The following is a 23,960-nucleotide window of genomic DNA, read 5'->3' on the forward strand; positions in this document are numbered from 1 at the left end:
TTTATTCTTGAGACAAAGTCTAGAGTTTCTGTTGATAAGAGGATACAAACATTCTATATGTTTATTGCACTTTGCTTGTATATTCTCAATGTACTCCTTGAAGGAAAGATTTTTATCATAAATTAGCCCTAAATATTTAACTTGGTCAGACCAATTTAAGATTGCACCGTTCATCTTAACAACATGATTATTGGTGGGTTTGAGAAAAGAAACTCTTGGTTTATGGGGAAAAATAATTAATTGTGTTTTTGATGCATTAGGCGAAATCTTTCATTTCTGCAAATATGAAGAGAATATATCTAGACTTTTTTGCAGCCTACTGCATATGACACGAAGGCTTTTTCCTTTTACGGAAATGCTTGTATCGAAAACACGCAGTTGATAGTCCTTTCCCCACGGAGTTAGGTCTGGGATGGCCTTCTCCAGCCACACAACTTTTTCGCTGGAGACGCAGGCCAAGTAATGGTAGCCGTGTTTGAAATGGCAACTCCTTAACATAGGCCTGAGTAACGGAGAGCCCAGTGCTGCACTCCAATCCAGGATCGAATCGTGCACAGTTCCAAGTTGTTTATTTAAACCTTTGGACATATTATTTTGGCGACGAGGATCTCAAGAATCCACAAACATGGCAGAAGATAGAGTTGATCAGCAGCTGCAACCGGTAATTCAAGATATGATTCTCAAGATTGCCCAACTTTCACAGCAGATGGCGGCCCAGCAGCAACAGCGTCAGTATCAAACCCCGGAGCAGATTTTGGAGTTCCTCTCATCGAACATCACCGAGTTTGTCTTAGACGAAGAAAACGGAGCTACGTTCGGACGCTGGTTTAACCGCTACCAGAACCTCTTCGAGAACGATGCAGGTCAGCTGACTGATGTGACGAAGGTACGTTTATTTCTCCGGAAGCTGGACACCCATTCGCACAGCCGCTATCTCAACTACATCCTGTCAAAGCTTCCCAAGGACGTGAAGTTTGAAGACAGGTCTATAAGGTCCAACTCTTCCAAGTTCTTACGGTCTGCTCTCATGCTGCTGCAATGTTAATACAAAACTTTCACCTCTCCAACAAAATTGTCAACTTCGTAAAAAATTACGAAATTTTCGGTTCTGCGCTTGAACTCTTTCAACGACATGCGTATTACGTTAGCGGAATGCAGCAAGGAAAACGCGTAGGCAGGTGCACTATCTACACCGAACCGTGTTCCTGTGAGGCCAAGAGAATCAAGGTAAGGTTGATGCAGACAGATTTTCCCGGTTTTTTGCCGCTGCAATATCCTTGGTGGATCAACTGAAAAACCTGTGCAATTCCATGCAACATAGCGCAAGCATTTCAATCAATTATTTTTGATCTGGCTGATACTGTACACAGACGTTTCTAAGAGCTGAAGATGTCGTTTTGTGCTATTAGAGTTATTGAAAACAAAATTCTGCACCAATATCAACAACTAGGGGGGGCAACGGCCCCCCTGCCTTCCTCTGGCTACGCCTATGCACGTACCTGCACTGCATTGGAGATACGCTTCGCTCTCTCCTTAAGGGGAGTGAATTGGTCGTGATATGTTAGAATATTGAATCATGGTGAAACTTAAGTTTGTTTTCATGTTGATCTTATAAACAAAAATTGAAATGCAATGGACCTTTTCATCAATAACCAGGACAATAAACCATGACCAAAATGTTTATATATTTTTAGATTGAAGATTCTCGTCCACTACCTACCACCTTTTCGATTCGATGAAGTGGAAAAACATGAACTATTCGAATGGATATAATATGAAAAATATCTAGGACATAGTAGACTTTTAAAATCACATCAGGAAAAAATAATTGGTATTTTTTGATTTTTTGAAATTCAAGATTGTCTGTGTATCAAACTACTTATATGCGGTATCTGATGAAGGATAGAACCAAAGTGTCTTTAGCAAAGTTTTTTTTACATAAGATTACCTGCAACTTAGTTAAAGACTTCGCTTCGATGTGACACGTAATAAACAAATAAAATTTTCATGGCACTCTTAGGTGGATTAATCAAAAATCTAATTACATCAAAAGTTGCTCCTTGAGTTATACAAAAACTTTGTCGAATACAATTATCTATTTAAATGACATATCCTGTATGCCTGGAGGCACTGGGTTCTGCATTTAAATGTCATTTTATACTCAAAAGGTGGACGATCACGTTTTCACGCTTTTTACCTGCCCCATCTACAAGAGAGGCGACAAGCTGGGAGTGCCGCAACTATCGCGGTATCTCGCTTATCAATGCCGCTTACAAAATACTCCCACGTATCCTGTTCCACCTTTAACCAGGAGGTTCGTTGGCCAGTACCCAGCGGTCTACATGAGCGCCCGTGCCACCACAGACCAGATCTTTTCAATCCGGCAGATCTCCCAGAAATGTCGCGAGTACAATGTGCCCACACATTAGAGGCCATCCACATACCACGTGGACAGCTTTGGGGGGGGGGGGGGGTTTGGCTAATGTCCACGGTCCATACAATTTTTTTAGAATTTATATGAGCAGTTGTCCACGGAAGGGGAGGGGGGGTGGTCAAAATTGTTAAAAATCTGTCCGCGTGGTATGTGGATGGCCCCTTACATCTTCATCGACTTCAAAGAGACCTATAATACAGTAGATCGAGAACAGCACGACGACGGATTTCCGGATAAACTGGCTCTATTGATCAAGGCTATCATAGCGCAAGTGATGTACAACGTGCGTATTTCGAAGATACTCTTGAGCCCCTTTGAATGGTGCACGAGGTTAAGACAAGGTGATGGACTTTCCTGTTTGCTGTTTAACACCGCCCTTGAGGTTGTAACCCGGAGGGCGGGCATCAACACGAGGGGCACGATTTACATAAGGTCTGTTCAGCCTCTGAGCTTCGCGGATGATTTTGACATCATAACACGAAACTTTGCGACGGCGGAGGAAACTTACGCCCGATTGAAAGCTGAAACCGGACGAATCGGACTGCGAATAAATGCGTCGAAAACGAAATACATGCGACCGAGAGGCTCCAAGGAGAACAACACCAGCCTGCCAACTCAAGTCTCTGTAGAAGACGGTGAGCTTGAGGTGGTCGGCGAGTTCGTGTATTCACTGTTGACCACCGACAATAACACCAGCAAGAGACGCATCCAGGCTAGAAATCGTGCCTACTTTTCACTTCGGAAGACACTTCGATCGAGTCGAATAAGATGACGCTCGAAGTTGACGCTGTACAAAACCGAGACAACAACGGAAAAATGGACTAGTCGAATTTCGTTTAACGGTAGTAATCAATAGTTTTGCCTTTTCGAAAAAAGTCGCTAAGATAATTTCAGCTCAATCATGCAAGAGCTTTCTTCCCAGAACCAAGTATAGTAATAAAATTTCATTCCCACAGACTGCCAGAGGGCCTGCCTTCAGTTGCGTCGCACACTGTTTCCAAAACTGCAAAAACGCGATCGAAATTATTTTGACCCAAAAAACCAGATTTTAGAGCCATAGTGCCTCCAGGAAATTTGATCCATTAATTATTCTCCATTTTATAGAAGTTGCAATTTTGTGAGCAATCCACTTAGCAATGTGAAGTGAATTTTACTTTTTTAATTTTTGCATATAGAAATTCACTTTGTTCGGCAAAGTTGTTGCACATTTTATAAAGAACAACTTTTTCGAAGGTACCGTACTTCCATCTGCCTTTTTTAATGGACTTTTGTGGAGGTTTCTACAGATGGCCACTAGACCTGTGCGCCGCCGTGCAACGCCGTCGTCGCCGACGATTTTGAGTCGGCGCGCCGCCGAGAAAATTTTTTACGCGCCGATAATAATTATGCAGACTGGATTTTTTCACGATTCGAGAGATACCCTCGAATCACAGCCAATACGTGTAAATTATCCTGAATTGTGAATATTCGATATAGCATTTCACATCAAGAGTATTAAGTTGCATCAAACATTATACGCAATATTTTAGAGGTGGTAATTAGAGGCACGCCGATACACGCCGCCGCCGATGAAAGCCAACGGCGTCACGCCGGCGCGCCGATCGCCGCCGAGGCTGAATGTTTTCTACGCCGCCGCCGCCGATGATTTGATCGGCGCACAGCACAAATGGCCACTAAAAATCATTTTTTTAAATATAACATTAGGTGGTGATTTTCTACAATTTTTCAAAGTTCTACGTTATTGTTTATTATCACAAAACACATAGTTTCATCCAAGAAAGTTTATTTTTATCAGTCATTTCATCGGTTATTGACGATTTTTATTGAAACAATGCACTAATTTACTAACAGATATCTTTAAAATTTGCAAATATCTGCAGATTAAACCTTTTCTATATTTAAATATAAGCAAAACGTCATTCAGTCCAGATATAGTTATTTGTCTCTCGCTGTCTCCTGTGCAGATATTTGTAAATAAATAAGTGCATTATTTTAATAAAAATCTTCAATAACTAAATAAATTTGAGAGATGAAAATAAACTTTCTTCGGTGAACTTGTGTGTTTTATTGTAGTTAACAACATTGTAGAACATTAAAAATTTTTAGAAAATATATAAAAAGTTATAGGGGCATTCTAGAGAAAACTTCTCAATAGTTCATTTAAATGACCAGATACTAGTATAGTGTCTTCGACAAAGCTGTTCATTACAAAATATGCTAGAACTTTACTCAGCAAAGCGGATTTTTATATGCAAAAATGAGAAAAATAAAACTCATTTCTCCCTTTTAGGTAGATAAATCACAAATTTCTGACTTTTACAAAATGGAGAATATTTAATAGAACAAATTTACCGAAGACACTATTACTCCAAAATCATTATTTTTTGAGTTAAGAGTAATTAGTCTAAATTAGCACATTATTCTAGTAAAAATCGTCAACAACCAAAAATATATGTGAGATAAAAATAAACTTTCTTTGGAGATGTTGTTTGTTTTGTTGTAGCAAATAATTTTTTAGAACATTCGAAAATTGTAGAAAAACACTATAAAAAGTTAAATAGCGTAAAAAGCTTTCAAATAGCAATATATAGAAAACTCCACAAAAGTCCATTTAAATAGAATAAATAAATAGATAGAAGTATGATGTTTTCAACAAAGTTGTTTCTTTTAAAATTTGCTACAACTTTGCTCAACAAAGTGGATTTTTATATTCCAAAATGAGAAAAATAAAACTCGTTTCTCACTGTTGAGAGGATTAATCATGGAATTGTAACTTCTATAACATGGATAATAATTAATGAAACAACTTTGCTGAAGACATTACGGTTCTAAATTCAATGTTTTTAGGTCAAAATAATTTCGATAATTTTTCTGCAGCTTTGGAAACAGTATGCGTCGCCTGGAAAATTATTTGTTCTTGATAATCCTTCGCCGAAAAAACCTGCTGATATTGGACACCTTGTTTCCCGTGGGAGAAACAAAGACGTCCGCATGGTAGCGAAATAAGTACGCGACAAAAAAAGAGCAGCGATAAAAGTTCCTTTCTTGGTAACTATAGAATTTGTTTAATAAAATCAATCTAGTAACCCGCTTGATTCCGTGCGGTCGTTATTTTCTCCGCACGTACAGGACTTATTATTATTTTTTTTAGTAATTTTAGAAACTTTACATTGAAAATGCATTCGTGTACAGGGACTTATGGATCATGTCTGGAGCCTCTGGCAAATATCTTACAGATTGACATCAAGCTGCAGGCCTAAATTCTAATTCATCTGTGGTGCTAAACAATTCGGAGAAAGGCTACTTCGAAATAATAAAACTGCGGAGGAAATAAGAACGATCGAAGTGTAAATAATAGTCGCCAGTACAGCGCGTGGAGAAGCACGGTATGTAATGATTGATACGGTCGTTTGTTATTTGATAAATTTATTTGTACTATACGTCTAGAACAGTCAAACAGATGCTGGAATAATCAGGTTCAAATGCTGAACCCTCTTCAGCGATCAGTCGCTCGAACAATTATGTTAAGCATACATCATTATCGCAATCTAGGTATGCTCACTTAGCTATATTGCTGCAGGCAAGCCACGCAGTACAAAATAGAGGATCAGAGAATCCAGATCGGAGTTCGTGCGTTCAGTTTTTCTACATTTCTACTTTGATTAGGTGCATTTTTCTATTTTGTTCAAAATGATAGCGTTCTTCGTCATTCTGTTATTCTGATGTTATTGTCTATTCGATAGATACGATTGCCCAGGTATAACACAACACGATAAGACAAAATGTTATTTCAATGGAAAAACTTATGAACTGGATGTCCAAATTCCGGATGAACTAGTGAGTCCTTTTCATTTAGAACAATGCTACTGCCGGAGGTGAGTCGAACCATCTGTTGTCTACTGTAACTATGAACTCAAATTCTTTTCTTTCTAATACTGATTTTGCTGTTTCAGTGCGTCCCCATTTACTCTGTTCCGCTGCTCTCACGTCAACAACAAACCAAATAGTTATTGTTCCACAGAAAAAGACTGCGGAGACGATAGGAATAAGTATGTCAAATGTGTGCTAAACGGAGAAGAATACTTCGGCGGTCAGCACATGTATCCGAGGTCAGATAAATGCCAGACCTGCATCTGCCACGAGGGTTTCAGCGAGGCAAACATAGCATCCGATCCGCACTGTTACGAATCAACCTGCGGGTTCGAGTTGTCCAAGTTCGCCAAACATGCTTATAACGGGGGCTCTCCAGTATATTTCGAAGATGAGTGCTGTCCATGGGAATGGACAATGCGTTAGTATTCGAATTAGCTACTATCTTAACTGTGTAAAATACAAAATTTCTTTCACTTTCAGCTAAAGAGTCAGACAAACTGGCTGAAACCACGCATAGACAACAGTCTGACGATCCTCTTTGGCAGTGCAAATATGGAAAATTGATTATGAACATTGGTGATACGTTGGTACCGGAGGTGTCGGATGGCTTTACGTACAGGTGTACTTGTACCATTTCTCCTCTGGCGCATTGTACTAAATCTAGAAATGTTCCACCCTGAAAAATCGAATGTTCTACATAATCAACAATTCTCTCGCGATGCAAGAGAAAAATGTAACAACTAACAATTTTGTCGTTCGTCATAGAAAGTGAAAACATACTTTTTACCTTATTGGTCACGCGAAAAACCAATTGTTTTTCGTGGCTACTTCCTAATTGCACTACTATTGAAACTACAACTTGAAATTACTAATTAAATTACTTTCATGTACTCACGTATTATAGTGTAATTTAACTAATAGCAGTGAATTAATTCATTTCCAAGACAGAGTTTTAGTTCGTCAAAAATTTTCAACTGCAGTGTTGACATTCCCGCCTTCAATAGTACATGTTTAATCCTTCAAAAAAACAAGCAAATAATTGCGTAACACTTTATCCAAACAGGTGTTTTCATTTATAAGTTATCTTATATTTCTAACACATTTTTCCAATATCAATAAACATATCTTTCAACAATCTCTAGTCTGTATACAATGAGGCATCGGAGGGACAGTGCATTTGCAGGCGACACATTTATCGTCAGATGAAATAGAATCTCCTATATTCATTGTTAGACTGCCAAAAGTGCACTGCATCAGTGGATTACCTGTTTCCGGTGTATTCTTTCGTCCTTCCACTATTACAATATCTTCATCATCGGCTAAATTGGAAAAACAAAGTCAATCAATAACTAGACATTATTAGAATCGAATGTTCCGTCTTACGACATCTCCACGAGATTGGGCAACAGCGATCCGTTCCGAAATATACCGGTATACAACCATCGGCCAGCTTGTCCGAGCTGTGCAACTCAATGCCGCAGTATTTTACGTAGCACTTTGGATTATTTGTGAAGGTACTATTGTCGAAACCTTTCTGGCAATGGCAGATGTAACAGCTGTCCTCTTTGGGGTACATTTTCTGTCCTTCCAGGTATTTCTTACCTTCTAAGTAGCACTCGCTCAGTTTGTTAATTTTCGCCCTACAACGTGTCACGCCTGCCACGCAGCTAAGCACAGGCTAAAGTCACAGTGAACGTTGTCTCTAGCGGAACCGAACAGATTTGGAAGGGTTATCGCACTCACCTATTTGGACAGGAATGTCCTTCATCTTTGATGGGTTTACACCCGAGCTCGAGGTAGTGTTTTGGTAGTGCCGCACATGAAGTCTCGCTGTCTGCAACAATGAAATTACTTGGTAGCTGTTATTCGGTGATTGTTCAGAAGGTTCAGTTGAAATTATTTTAAAAACAAGATAAAAGTAGTAAATATCAAAAGTAACATTTTCACTCTCCGAAGAAACATAAAAATTTACAAAATTTACAATAATGTAATCATTTATTCGAATTAATAAATTTGCGGAAATGGGTTACTTATATAAGATTATGATTAATTACTGTTGGTTTGAAATGATGTCAAAACTGTGTTATCAAATTGTCGCCAAATTACAAGCAATAAACTTGGAATCACATTTCCTTTCTTCTGTTGCCAGTATAATAGAGAAGCTATCAGCAAGAAGGTAAAATATCAAACGCGAGCTTAGATAAAGTTTTCATAAACTTGCTATTTAAAATTTAATTTAAAAACATGTTTATTTACTTTTTATTCTGAGCTAAGCATAACTTGAATCTCTGCATTTAGTTATTGTTGTCATTAAGTATTGTTGTTTATAGATGAGAAATTGCTATTGCTATAAATTTCTCACAAATGGCCGATTTTGAGCCACCCCTTTGAATTTTCAAAAGCACAAGACTCGGTAATAGTTAATGTGTCACTTGTGAAAACGCTATTTTATGTTTGCTGTGGTGAAGCAAACATAAAATAGCGTTTTCACATGGAACGCATTAACAATTTCCTAGTCTTGTGCTTTTATAAACTCGAAGCGGTGACCCGGGGTCGTCCATTTGTGGCCTCAACACAGTGTCACCCTTAATAACTTCAACTGTCTTGCTATCTTGTCATAAGCTTTGAGCAAATCAGAACAGATCAACTATTTTGTATGAATTATCAATCAATGTAGTATTTAGGTAAAATAAAACTTAGCTTTTAGTATTCCTTAGCCGCTTTTCACTTATACATTTGATACCTATAGGGCTGTTCATAAACCACGCGGTCATATTTTAATCATTTGTTATATCAAAACAGGAACGTGTTTAAAATAAGTTGTTTACTCCCAGTGTTTTTTTTTTCTACATAATATAAACTTTTGGGTATCATAAACTTTGTTTTTGTTATCATATTAAACAAATTTTAGAATGTGTACTTTTTTGACGTAGAATTACGTCTTACGGCATATAACGGAAAAACCGAAAACATCGAAAGCGTCACGAAAATTGTTAACTTTCAAATATTTAGAACTCAGTCAGTTTCCAACCGACTTCCTTCATTCCTATAGCAATCGATTGAAAAATCATCTATGCACCCACTCGGATGCAGAAAATTGTAGTTTGTTTATTCGAACTATTTTACTATTGAAAATTGTGAAGCCTTATTAGAACGTTGATTTCGACCGCTGATTATTCGCTAATTTATATATTTTTATGTTTTATCTATTACTGTCGGATTTATGTGATGTAAAGGCTTCTACCGTTTTTTGATTATCGCAATGAGAATTCGGTTTCTAAAATATCTATTTGTGTTATCTACTAACTACTTAAAAACTAAACATTTCAACAGTACTAAACAACAATACAGTATGATGAAGAAAATGAGTACATCTTGTTGGAAAATTTTTAACCGATCAGCCTATTTTATTCTATAACACAACAAATTCCAGTTAAAATTTTTTTTTAACAAAAAAGCAATGTTGCGAGATCAAAAAGCTCATAGTTCGGCTGTGTCTGAATGGGAATAATTTTTCGCGTAGATATTCGGGACTAGTCATGTTCATAAATTGTGGTCCCCATGGCTCTGTGGTTAGCGGTGTCGATCGGCTAGCTCTCTCGCAAGGTGGTGATATCGGGTTCAATTCCCGATCAGGTCGAGGATCTTTTCGAGCTGGAAATTTTCTCGCACTGAGGCACAGTGTATCGTTGTACTTATCCTACAACATGCAATATGCGCCAAAAACAATATCTATAACGAATTCTCTCAAAAAGAGCAACCAATTAGGTTACTTCGAAGATGCGAAAAAGTGGGGTAACGTGAGAGATTGTACACATACCGTACATATATACCGCTTGTGTGACATATCAAACTTTAAGTTTTTGCAAAACAACACTGTCGGTGATCGGCGACTCAAAAAATTGATTATTAATTAATTTTATATGACGTCATTTGCGAAACTGACCTGAAAGTTCATATTTTTCATCATAACTCTTTCCCATGGTTTCTTCTAAATTGTGCGATTTTCATGTGTTTATATTTTTGCCGAAAGTTGTAAAACGCTATATTGAGAAATACCAAAATTATTTGAAAAAGTACGAATTTTTATGCAAATGATTTTTTTCAATTTTAATTATTTTATATTCTTTTGGAAGAAAAACAGATGTGCTTTCAAAATATCAAATAGCTATCTTCGTGTTTTTGCGTACTACTGAGTAATTTAAAGTTGAACTAACCATCGAAAAACCGTTAATGGTTGAATAACTGTTTTATTTCGAACTATAGCTAGATCAAATGTTCGGCAAAAATATAAATTTTTGTTTGGCTTATAATTTTGTAGAAGGTATAAAATATGTAGAAAATCCAGGAAAAAAGTCATATTGAAAATTAAGATTTGAATGAACTTTGTCTATAAAACTTTCTATATCTTTTTTAACATAAAAGATAGAAATTTGACAATTTCAACAAAGTTCCTAGCATAAACATTTGCCAACCTTCTCGAAGACGCTGTCTATCTAGGGGAACTGCTCCATTATTCATCTCAGCCCATATATTCATCACATAAAACATGAAAACACAATTGAAAATAGGAAAAAACGCATATTTTCTTTTTAAACCAATCTGCTGATCTATTGAATGGATTCTTCTTTGTTCACTTTAGATTCCTCATAATGTATAACCCTCAAAACCTCACTTAAAAGCACTAAATTTAATATAATAGTCGGGCATCTGCACTCGAAAACTCATTTAATTCAATCACCTACCTCAGAAAACAAAATCCGCGTATTGCTCCATATGGCTACAACGGGACTCGTCCAGCAGCCAACCAAAGTTTTTTCATCACTAGCCGGGCACTTGATATTTTAATGACTAAACGAAATCACTCATTACTCTAAGAATACTTTAATCTTTGAAATGTTCACCTCAAATTTTCTAAAACAAGCTTAATTTATTAGAAAAATATGAGATGAATTTTCACAATTCCTAAATTTCAACTGTTTGTATTTTCATCTGTTTTCACTGCGTTGAAGAAAACCAAAAATCACAGGAAGGTTGTGTGCGAAGCCACGACCGCAAGGTTGAAGTAGAATATTTTTACAAGAAAGATAACCCGGCTGCTTGCGTGTCAGTCATTTTTCCTAGTAAATAAATGTTGACCGCTCATTGGCAGTGTTGAAAATTCTGTGCAAACGAAGTTGAAGTACTACTCAATTTCAGTTTGCACATATAAATACGGCCTCACTGAACAGGAAAAGTACAAACTCTTTGCGGCGCAAACAAGTTTCAACAGTCAGAGTATAATGAATGAATTCAAATTAAGATAATTAACTTTTGGTTAAAGCTCAGAACAAGAAAATATTAAATCTTCAATTCATTTGTTTGGTTGTCCTAAAAATGGTTCGATTTCTCCTACCTCTAGTAGAAGGCCCTTCGCCAGCGTCCCAACCAGAGGTTGGACACATGTTACCTCTGGCTGCTTTTAAATTGACCTCCGTACTGGTACTTGGTTTCTTCGATGCACTTCCCCCATGCTGGTCCTTCGCGCGTTTCCGAGCATCACGCTTGTATTTGGCGTTCATATATTTAGACATAGCACTGAATACACTTCCGATGGATTTCTCAATAAATGCAATAAATGCACTCGTAGTCTCTTACCCGAGAATAATAAAACACTTCCAAGAAATGTTGCATTCACTAGTAAAAAGACAATTTCCACGTGTTGTAACGTGCTGGAGTACGAAATCTATGTCTGTGATAGGGAACCTTCACGTTCACGAGGCATGACTGGAGAAACGCGTCTAATAATGCGGTAAAATTTTTAATGTCTTTTTGTGCAAATTATTGTACTCAGACAAAAACCTGTTTTGAATTGGATGAATTTTTAGTGAATAAACGTTAACCGTTTGTTATTCAAAGTTGGTCATGCTGATCGCAGCCTTTGCGCTGCCCCTACAGTGGGGGGATTAGTAAATAAAGTAAAAATTGGACAACTACAACAGAATTTGATTGCATCCCGCACAGAATGTCTGCTTGTGTTGATGCCAGAAAATTATTAACCTTCAATTATTTTTTTATTTGCCTTGAAAAACGCATGTTGCGGTTCAAAATCGGTTGCTAATTACAACCTTTGAGCTGCCCTAACATTGGGGGAATTAAGATACACGGACAACATGCACTGTGGAAGCTATTTCACATTCAGTAAATTAGACGGGTGCGACAAATTTAAATTGCTAGGATGCAACACAGAATACTTGCTTGCGTTGACAAAAATTATTAACTTTCAATGACTTGTTTATTTGCCTTCAAAAAGGCATTTTGATTTCCAAAATTGGATCTCCTGATGACAATCTTCATGCTGCCCCAACACGGGGGGAATAATGGCTGTCTGGCGACACACGCTGAGAAAAACCGCGCTGCTCCTGAGACGTGGTGACCAACCACAGGGCTAGTGCTGCTGCTAAGGAAGGACGACTGCTGTTGTCGCTGTCTAGAACTATTATGAGCGGCTCCGGCTGAAACAGGCTCTTATATAGGCCAAATAGCATGTTTTCAATTGCAAGGTATATAATCCTGTCGACCGTGCTTGGGAAGCAAGCATATAACGACCAATCAGAGGTCGAATTTTTCGTTTTGACAAGGCTTGACTATTTTCAATAGTACAATAGTGTGAATAATAAAATTACAATTATCTTATTTTGGGAAGAATCTTAGAAGATTTTCCAATCTATTGCTGCAAGAACGAAGGAAATCTATCGAATACTAACCGATTTATTAGCATTTGAAATTGGACATATTTTCCACTTTTTTCGGTTTTAGATTTTCATTTTACATCCCTATGTAGCCGAACTTCCTGAGAGAAGTATTGTACTTCAAAAGTTGCCAAATCAGTTTCTGTTAATACGAAAAAATCTAATTGAAAATGTCGAATTATTCCGACAGAATTGACATAAATCTTCAGCAGTGTAGTGGTTACCTAGGTTACCAATTTTACACGTAAACAACTGCAGCGGATATCTAGGTAACCTACTACGACGGGCTGCGGCTACGTTCATTCATGATAATGTGATTCATTCATGATTAACAGGGTGATGAATATGGGGGCGTCGTGAGATGAATAATTGAGCAGTGATTCAAGTTTTGAGATTAATATGGAAGCGTTGTGAAAAATGGTTTGTTTTACAAAATTCAGGATGAATCTAGCTAATTTGACTAAATATACAATGCTAAACGATTCCATAAGCATATTTAGTTTATTTGTCCAATGATTTCGTGAAAATTTGGTGTTTAATCCGTGCATTCTTCGTGAATATCGGCTTAATGAGACAAATCATGAAGCAGTTCCTCTTTCTCACTGTTCTGAATAAATAATTTTTTCATGTCACTCTTAGTTGAATTGAATAAATTACATAAAATAAAGTGGAGGATTCAACGTAAATGTAGAGGTACAGGGGGTAAGCCCGGCCCCCTAAGGAAAATGATTCTTTAGTAGCATTTGATGGCGAATATTGTTATATTTCTTTCACAGAATCATTGCCCAGATTGTTTTCTACAAGATATGAAGGTTTTCAGTACTTTCAAAACTGTTATTTTACAAGAAATAGTGAAGTTTTGAAACTAAGATAAAAACGACGTTTAGCAATCAGTGCGGGTGAAACCGGCACCCCTTGGGGGTAACACCGGCACCTAAGTTTGTTCATGAAATAACTCAAATTAACTGAACCAATTTGAATTCGGAAACCGCCGAATGAGAGATCTTACATTTCTGTATGTTACTGTTTAATTTGGTTGTTGTCGGTTAGCTGGTTCTGGGCAGATTGCCGGAACAAGTTCCGGTGAACATTATGTATAACAATGAAAGAATTTGATACTCGGCAAGCCTATCATGTGGCACTTTAAATCATATTATTAACTAGTTTCATTGAAGCCAGGCTCACATTGACCACACCGGAGCCCAAAACAAAACTGACGGCTTTCCCGGTGGTATTTGAAATATTACCACCGGGAAAGCTGTCAGTTTTGTGACTTGATTCAGTTCATTTGACACCTCTAATAACCCTTGGAATCATTCATAAATCACAGAAGAGCTTGAGTGCATGGTTCTAAGTCGATTATTTAATTTATTTATCAGCGAGACATCAGTAATAGATGAGAAATATATGTCAGTAACATCCAACTAGCCTCAGACCATGTCGGGCTTACCCCACTCACTGGGTGACGGTGTTACCCCGACAGCACACATTTTTTAAAAAAGAGTTTTTCTACAAATTTATCGTTTCAATTTACCTCAGATCGAATTCCTGTGATTGTTAACAATACAGGCAATGAATTGTAGAGCATCGAAAAATTATTTTAGTCTTTTCAAATGAATAAAAGCTAAAGTTCCACTAACGAAAAATTACATCCGTTTACGCATCAGCTGCAGTAGCGTTTGTTTTGTCTATTATTTTGACGTTTGACGTTTCACGGTGACTTCGATGTGTCTTAAAATGTTTAAAATATTGAATACCAACTCTTCACATATTCCAAAACACAGTTAATTAGCGTTTTCTAGTAAAATCCTAGGGGTGACGGTCTTACCCTCAGTGCCGGGCTTACCCCCAGTACCCCTACCTTGTAGTCAAAACAACAGTGTTTGTGTTGCTACGCAGAAAAGAAGGACTCGATGGTTTTCAAACCCTTGGGTATAGACCTTTTTACGTACGAATGTGTTAGTGCTACTAGTTGAGGAAAATATTTAAATATTTTAATATTTAACAGTTGTTTTGCTTGCAATGTTGTTTTTTGTAGCTGGACGAATATTCAGTTGAACAATCATTATATGCTTTAAACTTGTTTCTGAATGATTTTTTTCATTCGTGATCAGAAATCGGAAGAAGCTGCTAAACATAATCGACCAAAAATGTTACAAAGTGATATAAGTCGAAGCAACGAGATGCGATGATTTACTGTTTGGAGGAAACAAAAGCAACTTTACATGGGTTTATACGTTTCCTAGTGTTCGTAGGTGAAAAGTCACTTATCTCTATACCGCGAGCTCAGAGTTTGCTTGGAAAGACTGGTCTGCAGGTTTTGACGTGGGACTACGTCTTTGTTTTCTATACTGGTATGCATATGGTAAAATTGGAAATGAAACTCAAATGTTGCGTCAGATTTCAAAGATAATAACAGCATAACCACATGATGGATAACAACAACCAATATGTTGTTGGATGGATAAAATGTTGAACAATTTTGTAACACGCTAGTTATCATTTTTTTTTTTCATTGCAAAGCGGTAAAAATCGATGAAAAGTGTCAAGGTCAAATTTACGCGAACAATGATCCAATCACATGTGAGCATTCCTAGCACAGACGATATAAAAAGACACCAACCATTCCGTGATATTCTCTGTTTCAATATCCAAAAAAATTGACAGAGTCTCCCCGTCCCAATGGTGCTTATTACGGGAGTCACTTCACGGTGAAATATATTTCACTCTCACGCTCACTTCACTTTTTTCGACCTATTCTCGATTCCACCTCAAGTGAGGTGACAAAAATCACCTCCGTGGAGTCAGTGGAGATTGATAGTGAAGTGAAATTGAGAATAGGACAAGTGAAATGAGATTGTTTCCCAGCTCAAAAATGTCTAAGTCCCAGAAAACCGTTTTTTCCCGTTATTTTAGATAACACCAGATCTTGACGTGTTCTGCATTTCTAAGACATTCGGCATCAGAAAAAATGTTTTTTTTCGGTATCGAAAATTTCCTAAACTAGTTTGCATTTTTTTCATCGGGCAAAAAAATGAAAAATTGACCGCTTTAAGGCACGGATCAAACTCTGATTCGCTTTATTACTGAAGAATAAATCCAATATTTACCATTAGATCACAAATCAATCAACTTTAAGACTTATGGCAACTTCGTGGAATCATTTCACCGTTCAAAATGGTCGTGAAATAATTCCACGCGACACGTCGCTTTTTCCGTTCTCACTCATAATAACCCAGATTTCACGGCAGATGTCACCTTGCGAAGTTTTTCTCACTTACGTGAGTCCCGTAATAGGACTTCATTCACTTCACTCTGATTTCACCGTGAAGTGACTCCCATAATAAGCATCAATAGGTCAAAGGTTTTCCGAAAACTTTGAAATAACCCCTCTTCTTGAACAATTTCTAGTCCTGCTGTTGGAGCGTATTAGAAACTGATGTCTTGAAAGAAAACATGCTGGTAAAAGCAACAGTACCGTAGAGTATATGTGGAGCAGAGCGCCGCTAGTTTCTCGTCGTCTTTCATTGCAGCGGGCACGACTTCTGTTCGTGTGCAATCAAAATTGCAAGGCTGCTAAAGATGGTAATTGATTACCATAAAAAAACATATATTACTGAACAAGAATTGAACATTTTTGCAACGGTTATAAGTTAGTTTCATATACTTTTTTTCTTCGATATTCACTAAATAACCGTGACCGACATGATATCGAAAGAGTAAGTTTCTAAAAATATTAATTTATAGAAGAGTAAGAGCCGGCGAGTGCTTGTGAGTTTTTTGTTCATTCACTAGGATATATTCAGAATCTCTTTTTAACATTTCAACATTGATAGATATTTTTTATGTTTAACTTTACATATAAAATAACATAGTTATAATAGGTGTCTTCGTAGTACAGTGAATGTAATTGTTGGCAAATAAAACAAACTTCTTAAGCAAAAAAACAAAAATGAATTTTTTTAACTTTAACTTCGTTGTTATTGTTAAATGTTGTTTGCATAAAAAGCACTACAGGCACAACATCACCAAGTGTAAATGAAGTTCTTTCGAGTGTAATAAAATATAGTTCTGGAAAAATTAAAGCGGAAGCTGAGAATTAAATTACGTAAATCACTGAACAAATAAATTTATTGTGTCTGTAATTACAGTAATTACAGTATTTAGTCCCACGTCATCATTTCATACAACCCTAGGGCTGTATACCTTGCAGTATTTAATTTTATTTGGTCATCAGAGGGACTATCATACAACTTCATGCATATGACGATTGTCATAGGATAGCTATAAAAAATACTTGCGGATCATATTTTATAGCTATCAAATAAAACCAAAATATAATCATAGACTTTAAAGTAAGTTAACATAAAACAATAAACAAAACAACCCCAACACTTTGAAGCATTTTGATTGTTACTTGGGTAGTCTGTGATTTTTCACGAACGTTCAAAACATGAGTTGAGATATTGATAACTAAATTAATTTTTCAGTAATAAATGCTTACATAGCCATATTTCCGATACCATTTTAATTTGTGAAAAAAAAAACAATTTTCTAAACAAAAGTATTTAAAGTTTGAATCACGGTCCTTTAACTGTTTGGAATTTGGATATAAGCCAAAATAAACCCACCGTAATCTAGTTTACAAAACAAACAAACTTTTTGAACACTATTTCATTGATTTCTATAGCACTTACTTATAACTTAAAAATTTAACCCAACCCCGGTGGAGAAAAATCAGTTTTTCCCTTTAAAAATTAACTTCGAACTCTTATTACATATTACTCCTTACATATGCACAATTGACACAAACTGTACTGCATATTAAAGATTAATCTGTTCTCTAACCATTTAGAATATTTTCATCGTGCAAATTTCCAAGTATAATTGTTGAACCTAAATCAAAATTTGAATGCCAGGTGATGCCATATGGCATCACACGCCGGGAATGGGCTAATAACACTTTATAGGTCAACCAGAAAAAGCAGTTCCGGTTGCTTTAAAATATGCAGTTGCCTTTATGGATTGCAATTTTCATCAGTCGAGAAATACATTCAAATATAAATAACTTGTTTTTATGAAGTTTTTTACCTCAAATCAAAGGTTTTTTAGCAAAATTTTTGTAATTGAAGCACTACGCTAAAAAGCATACGTCGTTTTCAACACTAATAATTTTACTCGTAGATAATACCATGCTTTATGAAATAATTTCATAATATAGTTATGTTCCATCTAAACCCAAGATGGTAACGTTTCGATTATAACGAAATAAAAATAAACAAAAAAAAACACTTTAACACAGTTTAGACTCATCGAATCTCAAAAACAAGTTGCCTCACTTTATTCACTGATAACCCCTATCAGATTACAGTCAATGAGTAACATAATTTTTAACACCGTAACGAAATACCTACATAATTGCTTAGCATTGATTGAGCAACTGTGCCAGACATCACAAACAGCTAGTATTTATTTTGCTTGAAGTAAAGTGACCAGATAGTAAAGGCTTAAGCGCGGGACACTAATTCAATTCATTGGCGAGGCGGGGGGGGGGGGGGGGGTTTGGTTTTAATACTTATTAAGCATACTACGGTGGTAATGACTTGACTTGTATGGGAAAAAATGAGATCTGGTGTTATCTAAAAACATCAGAAAAATCGACTTTCTGGGTTTTTTTAGGAAATGTTTGGGCTGGAAAACTCAACGTTGAGCCAGCTCGGGAATTTCTAAGTCCCAAGAAGTCGTTTCATCGGGATATCACCAGATCCCGACGTTTCATGCATTTTGAGAACATTTGGCATTAAAAAATTCGATACCGACAACCGTCGTCGTCGAAAGTATGTGACATCTGGCGGTTCAATTTTTTTTAAACCGCGCAGTACTCTTTAGATGAACGCGGGACATTTCGCGGAACGTTTTTCTACGGGGGACATTTTGTTAAAACGCGGGACTGTCGCACTTTCACGTACAACTCAACTGTATGGCGAGTTCAAGTTCACCAGTATCACTTTTGAAGGTTAACATTGCACCATTCGCTCATCTCACTCTTTTCATAATCCACGATAACTCTATTCATAATTCACGCTAACAAATTTCGATTTTAAATGTTCACAAACTAAAGTTAATTATTTCCGCTAGTGAAAATAGTACTCTTACTGGAGGCAGTAGTGGCCAAGATCCCTATCTTTGCTGACAGACAAAACGTAACAATAGAGCAGAGCAGCATCGCTGCGACAGGCACGACCTTGTTCATCGTTGCGCTAGACTGGAGCAATAAAAACACTTCTGGGAAACACTATAAATCTATTGGTTATTCAAGCCTCCCATATAAAACCGCACGCTGGTAAGCTCAAAAATCGATATCACGCCAGCACCGAACCGGTATTGGAACTGGTTGGATTTCCGATGAACACTAACTAATATAAGATTGTGCCACTGGGACTGTGACGTTTTACGCGCGGCAAAAAAGAAGACATGCAGGCGACAATCACGTTATCGTTCCGGTCCCAACGCTGCAAGTGAAAGAAGAGTTTTCACGCGAAATGCCGGCGTGAAGAGCTCGTGAAGCGATGTACAGTAAAGTAAACCCGACAGGCACGGGTCGGGTTCGGGTTTGTGTATCTTGTTATTTCGTCTTTGGATTTAACGTTTTTGTCCCTCCAGTTTCCTTCAGACTTAAGTTCAAAGCCAAAAGGGTGCAATGTAGATGGGAACTTGGTTCTCCACAACTTATACCGTAATGCTCAGTAATTCTAAGATTTTTTACTATTTTATTAATTCTCCGTGCAAAAAGCAATCTAACACGTTTACGGTAGCTTAGAGTATCCCTACGACACTATTAGTTGAATAGATAATTTGATAAAGAATCAAAACAAGCGACTATTGTTGATCAAGTTGTATTTATATGAAATCTAAGGAATCGTTACGGTCAAAACATAACTGTAGTTTATTCTCCGGCCGATGCCGCTGGCAGTCGAACGTGCTACCTGAAGTCGTCCGCGGCTGGTCCAATACTCCGCTTTAGCGCGATCTTTATCACTTTATCGAACGAGCCACCCGAAGTCCAAAACACCTCTGCTGCGCTATCACTGGTCCTGCGGACAGCACTGCCCCTGTTTACATAGTTGACGTAACAACCAACACCAACATTGCGAGAAAAACGCATTTTTGTTATTTCAACCCAAATCATTATATTGAGATACAATTTCAACGAAATAGTCTGTCAATTTTATGAAGATTGATGTTTGAATAGAGGCCCCATGGATTAATCGATTCTGCCCGTGGTAATTGATCCAGAAGAACCGCTACGCCAGTTTATGCGAATAAACATGCATTTTTCTCGCAGATTGTTCGCATAAGTTGGCGTAAACACTCGACTACTTCCCATTTTGCCTCACAGTTGATTCAGTTTTATCAATCATGTTTCGGTCAAACGTCAGTTATTGTCCATCGGCAGTTTCAATTAGGCAAAAACGCACAAATACACATACAAACACACACACAAACACATGCATAAAGACTTACATTTACGCTAAGGTGGGTAATCGTTACATGGAAAAATGCAAACTTGACAGCACAGAGCCAGGACAAAGATTTTTTTGGATCAATTTAAGCCCCCAGACAATGCTGAACCTGCCGGATATGGATTAATCGTGCCTCTGATTGGTGCATTACATATGCATGTACATAAATTTGTATGAAAATTAGTATAGAAAAACTTTTTCGCATCTTTCTTCCTAAAGGGCTATCGATCAATCCACTTCTGGTAGTGTAAGAATTGTTTTCGGCCCCAAATAGAACCATAAAAACATTCTGGCAAATCGATTAAGTTAACCCGCCGTAATATACACACACGTTTTAATTACTTCATCTGATGCGACTATCCACTAGCAGGAACAAAGGACACGGTGTCTTTAGACCTTCCTGAGGCTGAGTGTTTGTAAAAATATTTATATACAATACAAGAATTCAATCCCCCTTTTCCCTTTTCCCCATTCCATGGAATATTTGTCGAATTAAACGACTTAATCTAGGCAAATAGACAGTAATTAAACATTTGAATAAAAAGACTTAACATAGACAATTGCACCTTGTATGGAGTGACGCCAGTTTTTGCAACCAATTGGCAGTTACCCCAAAACGTTTTTCCTATATGTCTCAAAAGTTTCAAAACAAAATAATTTTCTTTTCGTTTGTAGTGTATGTATCTTAGGAAAAGGAAGCTGAATCAATGAAAAAGTGCATTTTGGTCATTTTGGCTCTTACGTCAACTATGTAAACAGGGGCAGAGCACTCCCAACACTTTATCGTCACCTTTTTATAATTACCTATTAATAAATTACTTTATATTATTCGACTACTAGATTGGATGTCTGTTACCAAAAAGAAGTACAACCTCTATATAGTGATGTCCGATTACATCTCGATTAATCGAACTAATCGATTACCTGCAGAAATAATCAAATAGTTTTTAATCGATTAGGTGAAGCGCCGATTATTGGATGATCGATTAGTTGACCTCGATTAATGTCCGATTAGTGAAAGAATATATACAATAAAACTATTGTGAGTTTTACTGAATCTCATTTGCCGCGCTGTGAACCGCAACTCTAAAACCAAACCCTTCTTGGTTGCCGAATCGAATTTATTTTCTTCGGGACAATGCCACAGCCATAATTAATCTATCTTGGCAACTCTTTCCAAAATCAAAACAAACTTCGATTCTGATAACGCCGATAACACATTGAATGAAGGCGACATCAGGGGTGTCAGGTTTACAGATTAATCTAAAATACATGGATATCATAAAGCTCAAACCAGATATAGACAGATAGCACTAAGTGTTCCTCTGGTGATTAATAATCCTGTCTAATCACCGTCGTCGCCAGTAGTGATTTTCTCAAGGATTTTCCCGATATTTTACCAACGAAGGTTGATGCAGACAAAAACAGCATACTTCTGGCAACTTACAGCGGCCTTTGATTCAAGCGCGGTTTTCGGGGATAGACTGTGTTCAGTTTTGTCACCTTTATTGTGAGAGGGACTTATTTGGTCAATAGGAAAGCTATCGGGGGTACTTACACAATTTAGTGTACGGTATATGAGAGAACTGTCATTTAAGGCATTTTGAGCAGTTTTTTTATTCTTCATTTAAAAATCGAAGGAAAACGATAAACGTTTTTTAAAAATCACGTTTTGCTCAGAAAATGCGGCTCTTTTAAATGATATATAAAAACCGGTATAGCTTTAGGACCCAATTCACGAATGATGTAGGTGATTGAATGAAATAAAGTAAGCCTTACAAAACATCTTAATTAGTTTCCAATTAAATTATCCCGTTCAAGTAGTTATGTGTAGATATACTGTTCTGAGAAAGCTCGATAGATTGCCAACCATTTATTGATCATCCCTAGGGATTTTATCCTCACAACAAGTTATAAAATAAATTTAAAAATGATTTCAGTGTGCTTCACGAAATAATTTGCATAAAAGGTTAATGATGACTTATCAGCCACCTCTTCCGGGTCAGGAAACTAGTTTTCCTTGGTTGAGTATTCGAGGAATCTTATTCAAGAAAGCTAGGTCTTGTGATCGCCATGAGATGACTGACAAACAATGTGTTTGTTTGGCATAATCATGGGCGCAACTACGGGGGGGGCTAGCCCCCCCTAGAATTTCCCAGAGAATGATTGTATTCAATATATATACATTCCATACTAATTATCAGAGCATCAAAATCAACACAAATTGAGATGTCGTCATTCATTGGCTAAGAACTAGTTCTGCACCCAGGATCGATTATCAACCCTTGCTCTCTTACTCACCTTACCAGTCAGACGAGAGCTTTAGTAACTCGTGCTGTATCAAGAAGTCGCCAGTTTACTCGGTTTTGGGCTGTGTTTCACCAGTTCCCCAGACGTCTCATCACTCGCAAGTCTCTTTCGATCTGGTCAAGCCATCATGCACGCTGCGCCCCTTAATTTCTTGTGCCGGTAGGGTTGCTGAAAAGAAGTGATTTCACATGGTTGTCGTCCGGCATTCTTAAGATGTGACCGGCCCACCGCAACCTATTGTCTTTCGCCAGGTGTGCACTGGGGTTCTCTCCAAGCAGCGATTGTAACTCATGGTTCATGCGCTGTAGCCATTATCCGTCGTCCGCTTGTGCTCATCCGTAGATAGTCACCTTCTGTTCGCCGATAGGCACCTTCTGTTCGAAAATATCAAAAGGACTTCCATAGAGGACTACCGGTTATCAGGGTTTTGTAGTTTTTTGTATCGAAGTGGTCATGTCCGATCATCATCGTGATTGGTGCGTACGTTTGTAATGTCTGAGAAGAACGGGCCGTCGTTGAGAACGTGGTCAATTTGTTTTGCTCCAGCTGTGCGTAGAACGCTTCTTTCCCTGCATCAGGTCTTCCTTCGTGAGGGCAGTGCACATCGGGAATAGTGTAATTGTGGAACCGGCTCTTAATTCTCAACAAACACAACCTGTCGCTGATTGCCTGCCGCTTTGGTGGTACTGTGCCTTGCGGCGTCAAATCCACCGTAACTTCTCTCCTTTCAGGCAAAGCTGCTGGAGCGCGACGATGTCGAAGTGGCGGGGTTCTAGCTGATCCAGCAGAATTCGGTCGACATCCGGGTCGTTAAGCGATCTACTGTCACATGTACTGAGCTTCTAATCGTCGTCCTTATTTCGTCGGCTGGGTCATTGCCGATTGTTCCGGTTCGTTTTGAATTCTTGATTCTCCGTAGTAGGTTTATTTTAGTATGCTGCCTCACTAGGGCTGCGATACCTAGTCTCGCGACGGAGCTGCCGCCATGGATGTAGCTGGCGAGACACCGCATTTCATAGTTCAACCATCCGGTCCGGATCAGTCGCTGTTTGAGCCGCCCCTAGCCTGTGGGGTAGACGCGCAGACAAG

General features: G+C 37.7%; 3 protein-coding genes across 3 annotated transcripts in view; 1 reads left to right on the forward strand and 2 right to left on the reverse strand.

Annotated features, from left to right (window-relative positions):
* LOC129723980 (uncharacterized) overlaps positions 1 to 19,418 on the reverse strand; it is a 31,152-nt gene extending 11,734 nt beyond the window's left edge. Inside the window, exon 1 of the mRNA XM_055678521.1 lies at positions 19,283 to 19,418. The gene's annotated coding sequence lies outside the window, so the exon portion shown is untranslated. The remainder of the gene's footprint in view (positions 1 to 19,282) is intronic.
* Positions 674 to 7,442, forward strand: LOC129720417 (uncharacterized). Its single transcript, XM_055671897.1, has 5 exons — positions 674 to 728; positions 5,911 to 6,100; positions 6,178 to 6,309; positions 6,388 to 6,725; positions 6,788 to 7,442. Exons 1-5 carry the CDS (start codon positions 674 to 676, stop codon positions 6,985 to 6,987), a joined length of 915 nt encoding a protein of 304 aa, XP_055527872.1. The 3' UTR covers positions 6,988 to 7,442.
* On the reverse strand, positions 7,060 to 19,414 carry LOC129720418 (uncharacterized). Its single transcript, XM_055671898.1, has 4 exons — positions 19,195 to 19,414; positions 8,051 to 8,141; positions 7,691 to 7,983; positions 7,060 to 7,626 (listed from the first exon to the last, which is right to left on the reverse strand). The coding sequence occupies exons 1-4, from the start codon at positions 19,289 to 19,291 to the stop codon at positions 7,436 to 7,438; spliced, it is 672 nt and encodes a 223-aa protein (XP_055527873.1). The 5' UTR covers positions 19,292 to 19,414; the 3' UTR covers positions 7,060 to 7,435.
* Positions 19,419 to 23,960: the final 4,542 nt, after the last annotated feature.

This window comes from Wyeomyia smithii, chromosome 2 (assembly GCF_029784165.1).
Source record: "Wyeomyia smithii strain HCP4-BCI-WySm-NY-G18 chromosome 2, ASM2978416v1, whole genome shotgun sequence".
Taxonomy (NCBI): domain Eukaryota; kingdom Metazoa; phylum Arthropoda; class Insecta; order Diptera; family Culicidae; genus Wyeomyia; species Wyeomyia smithii.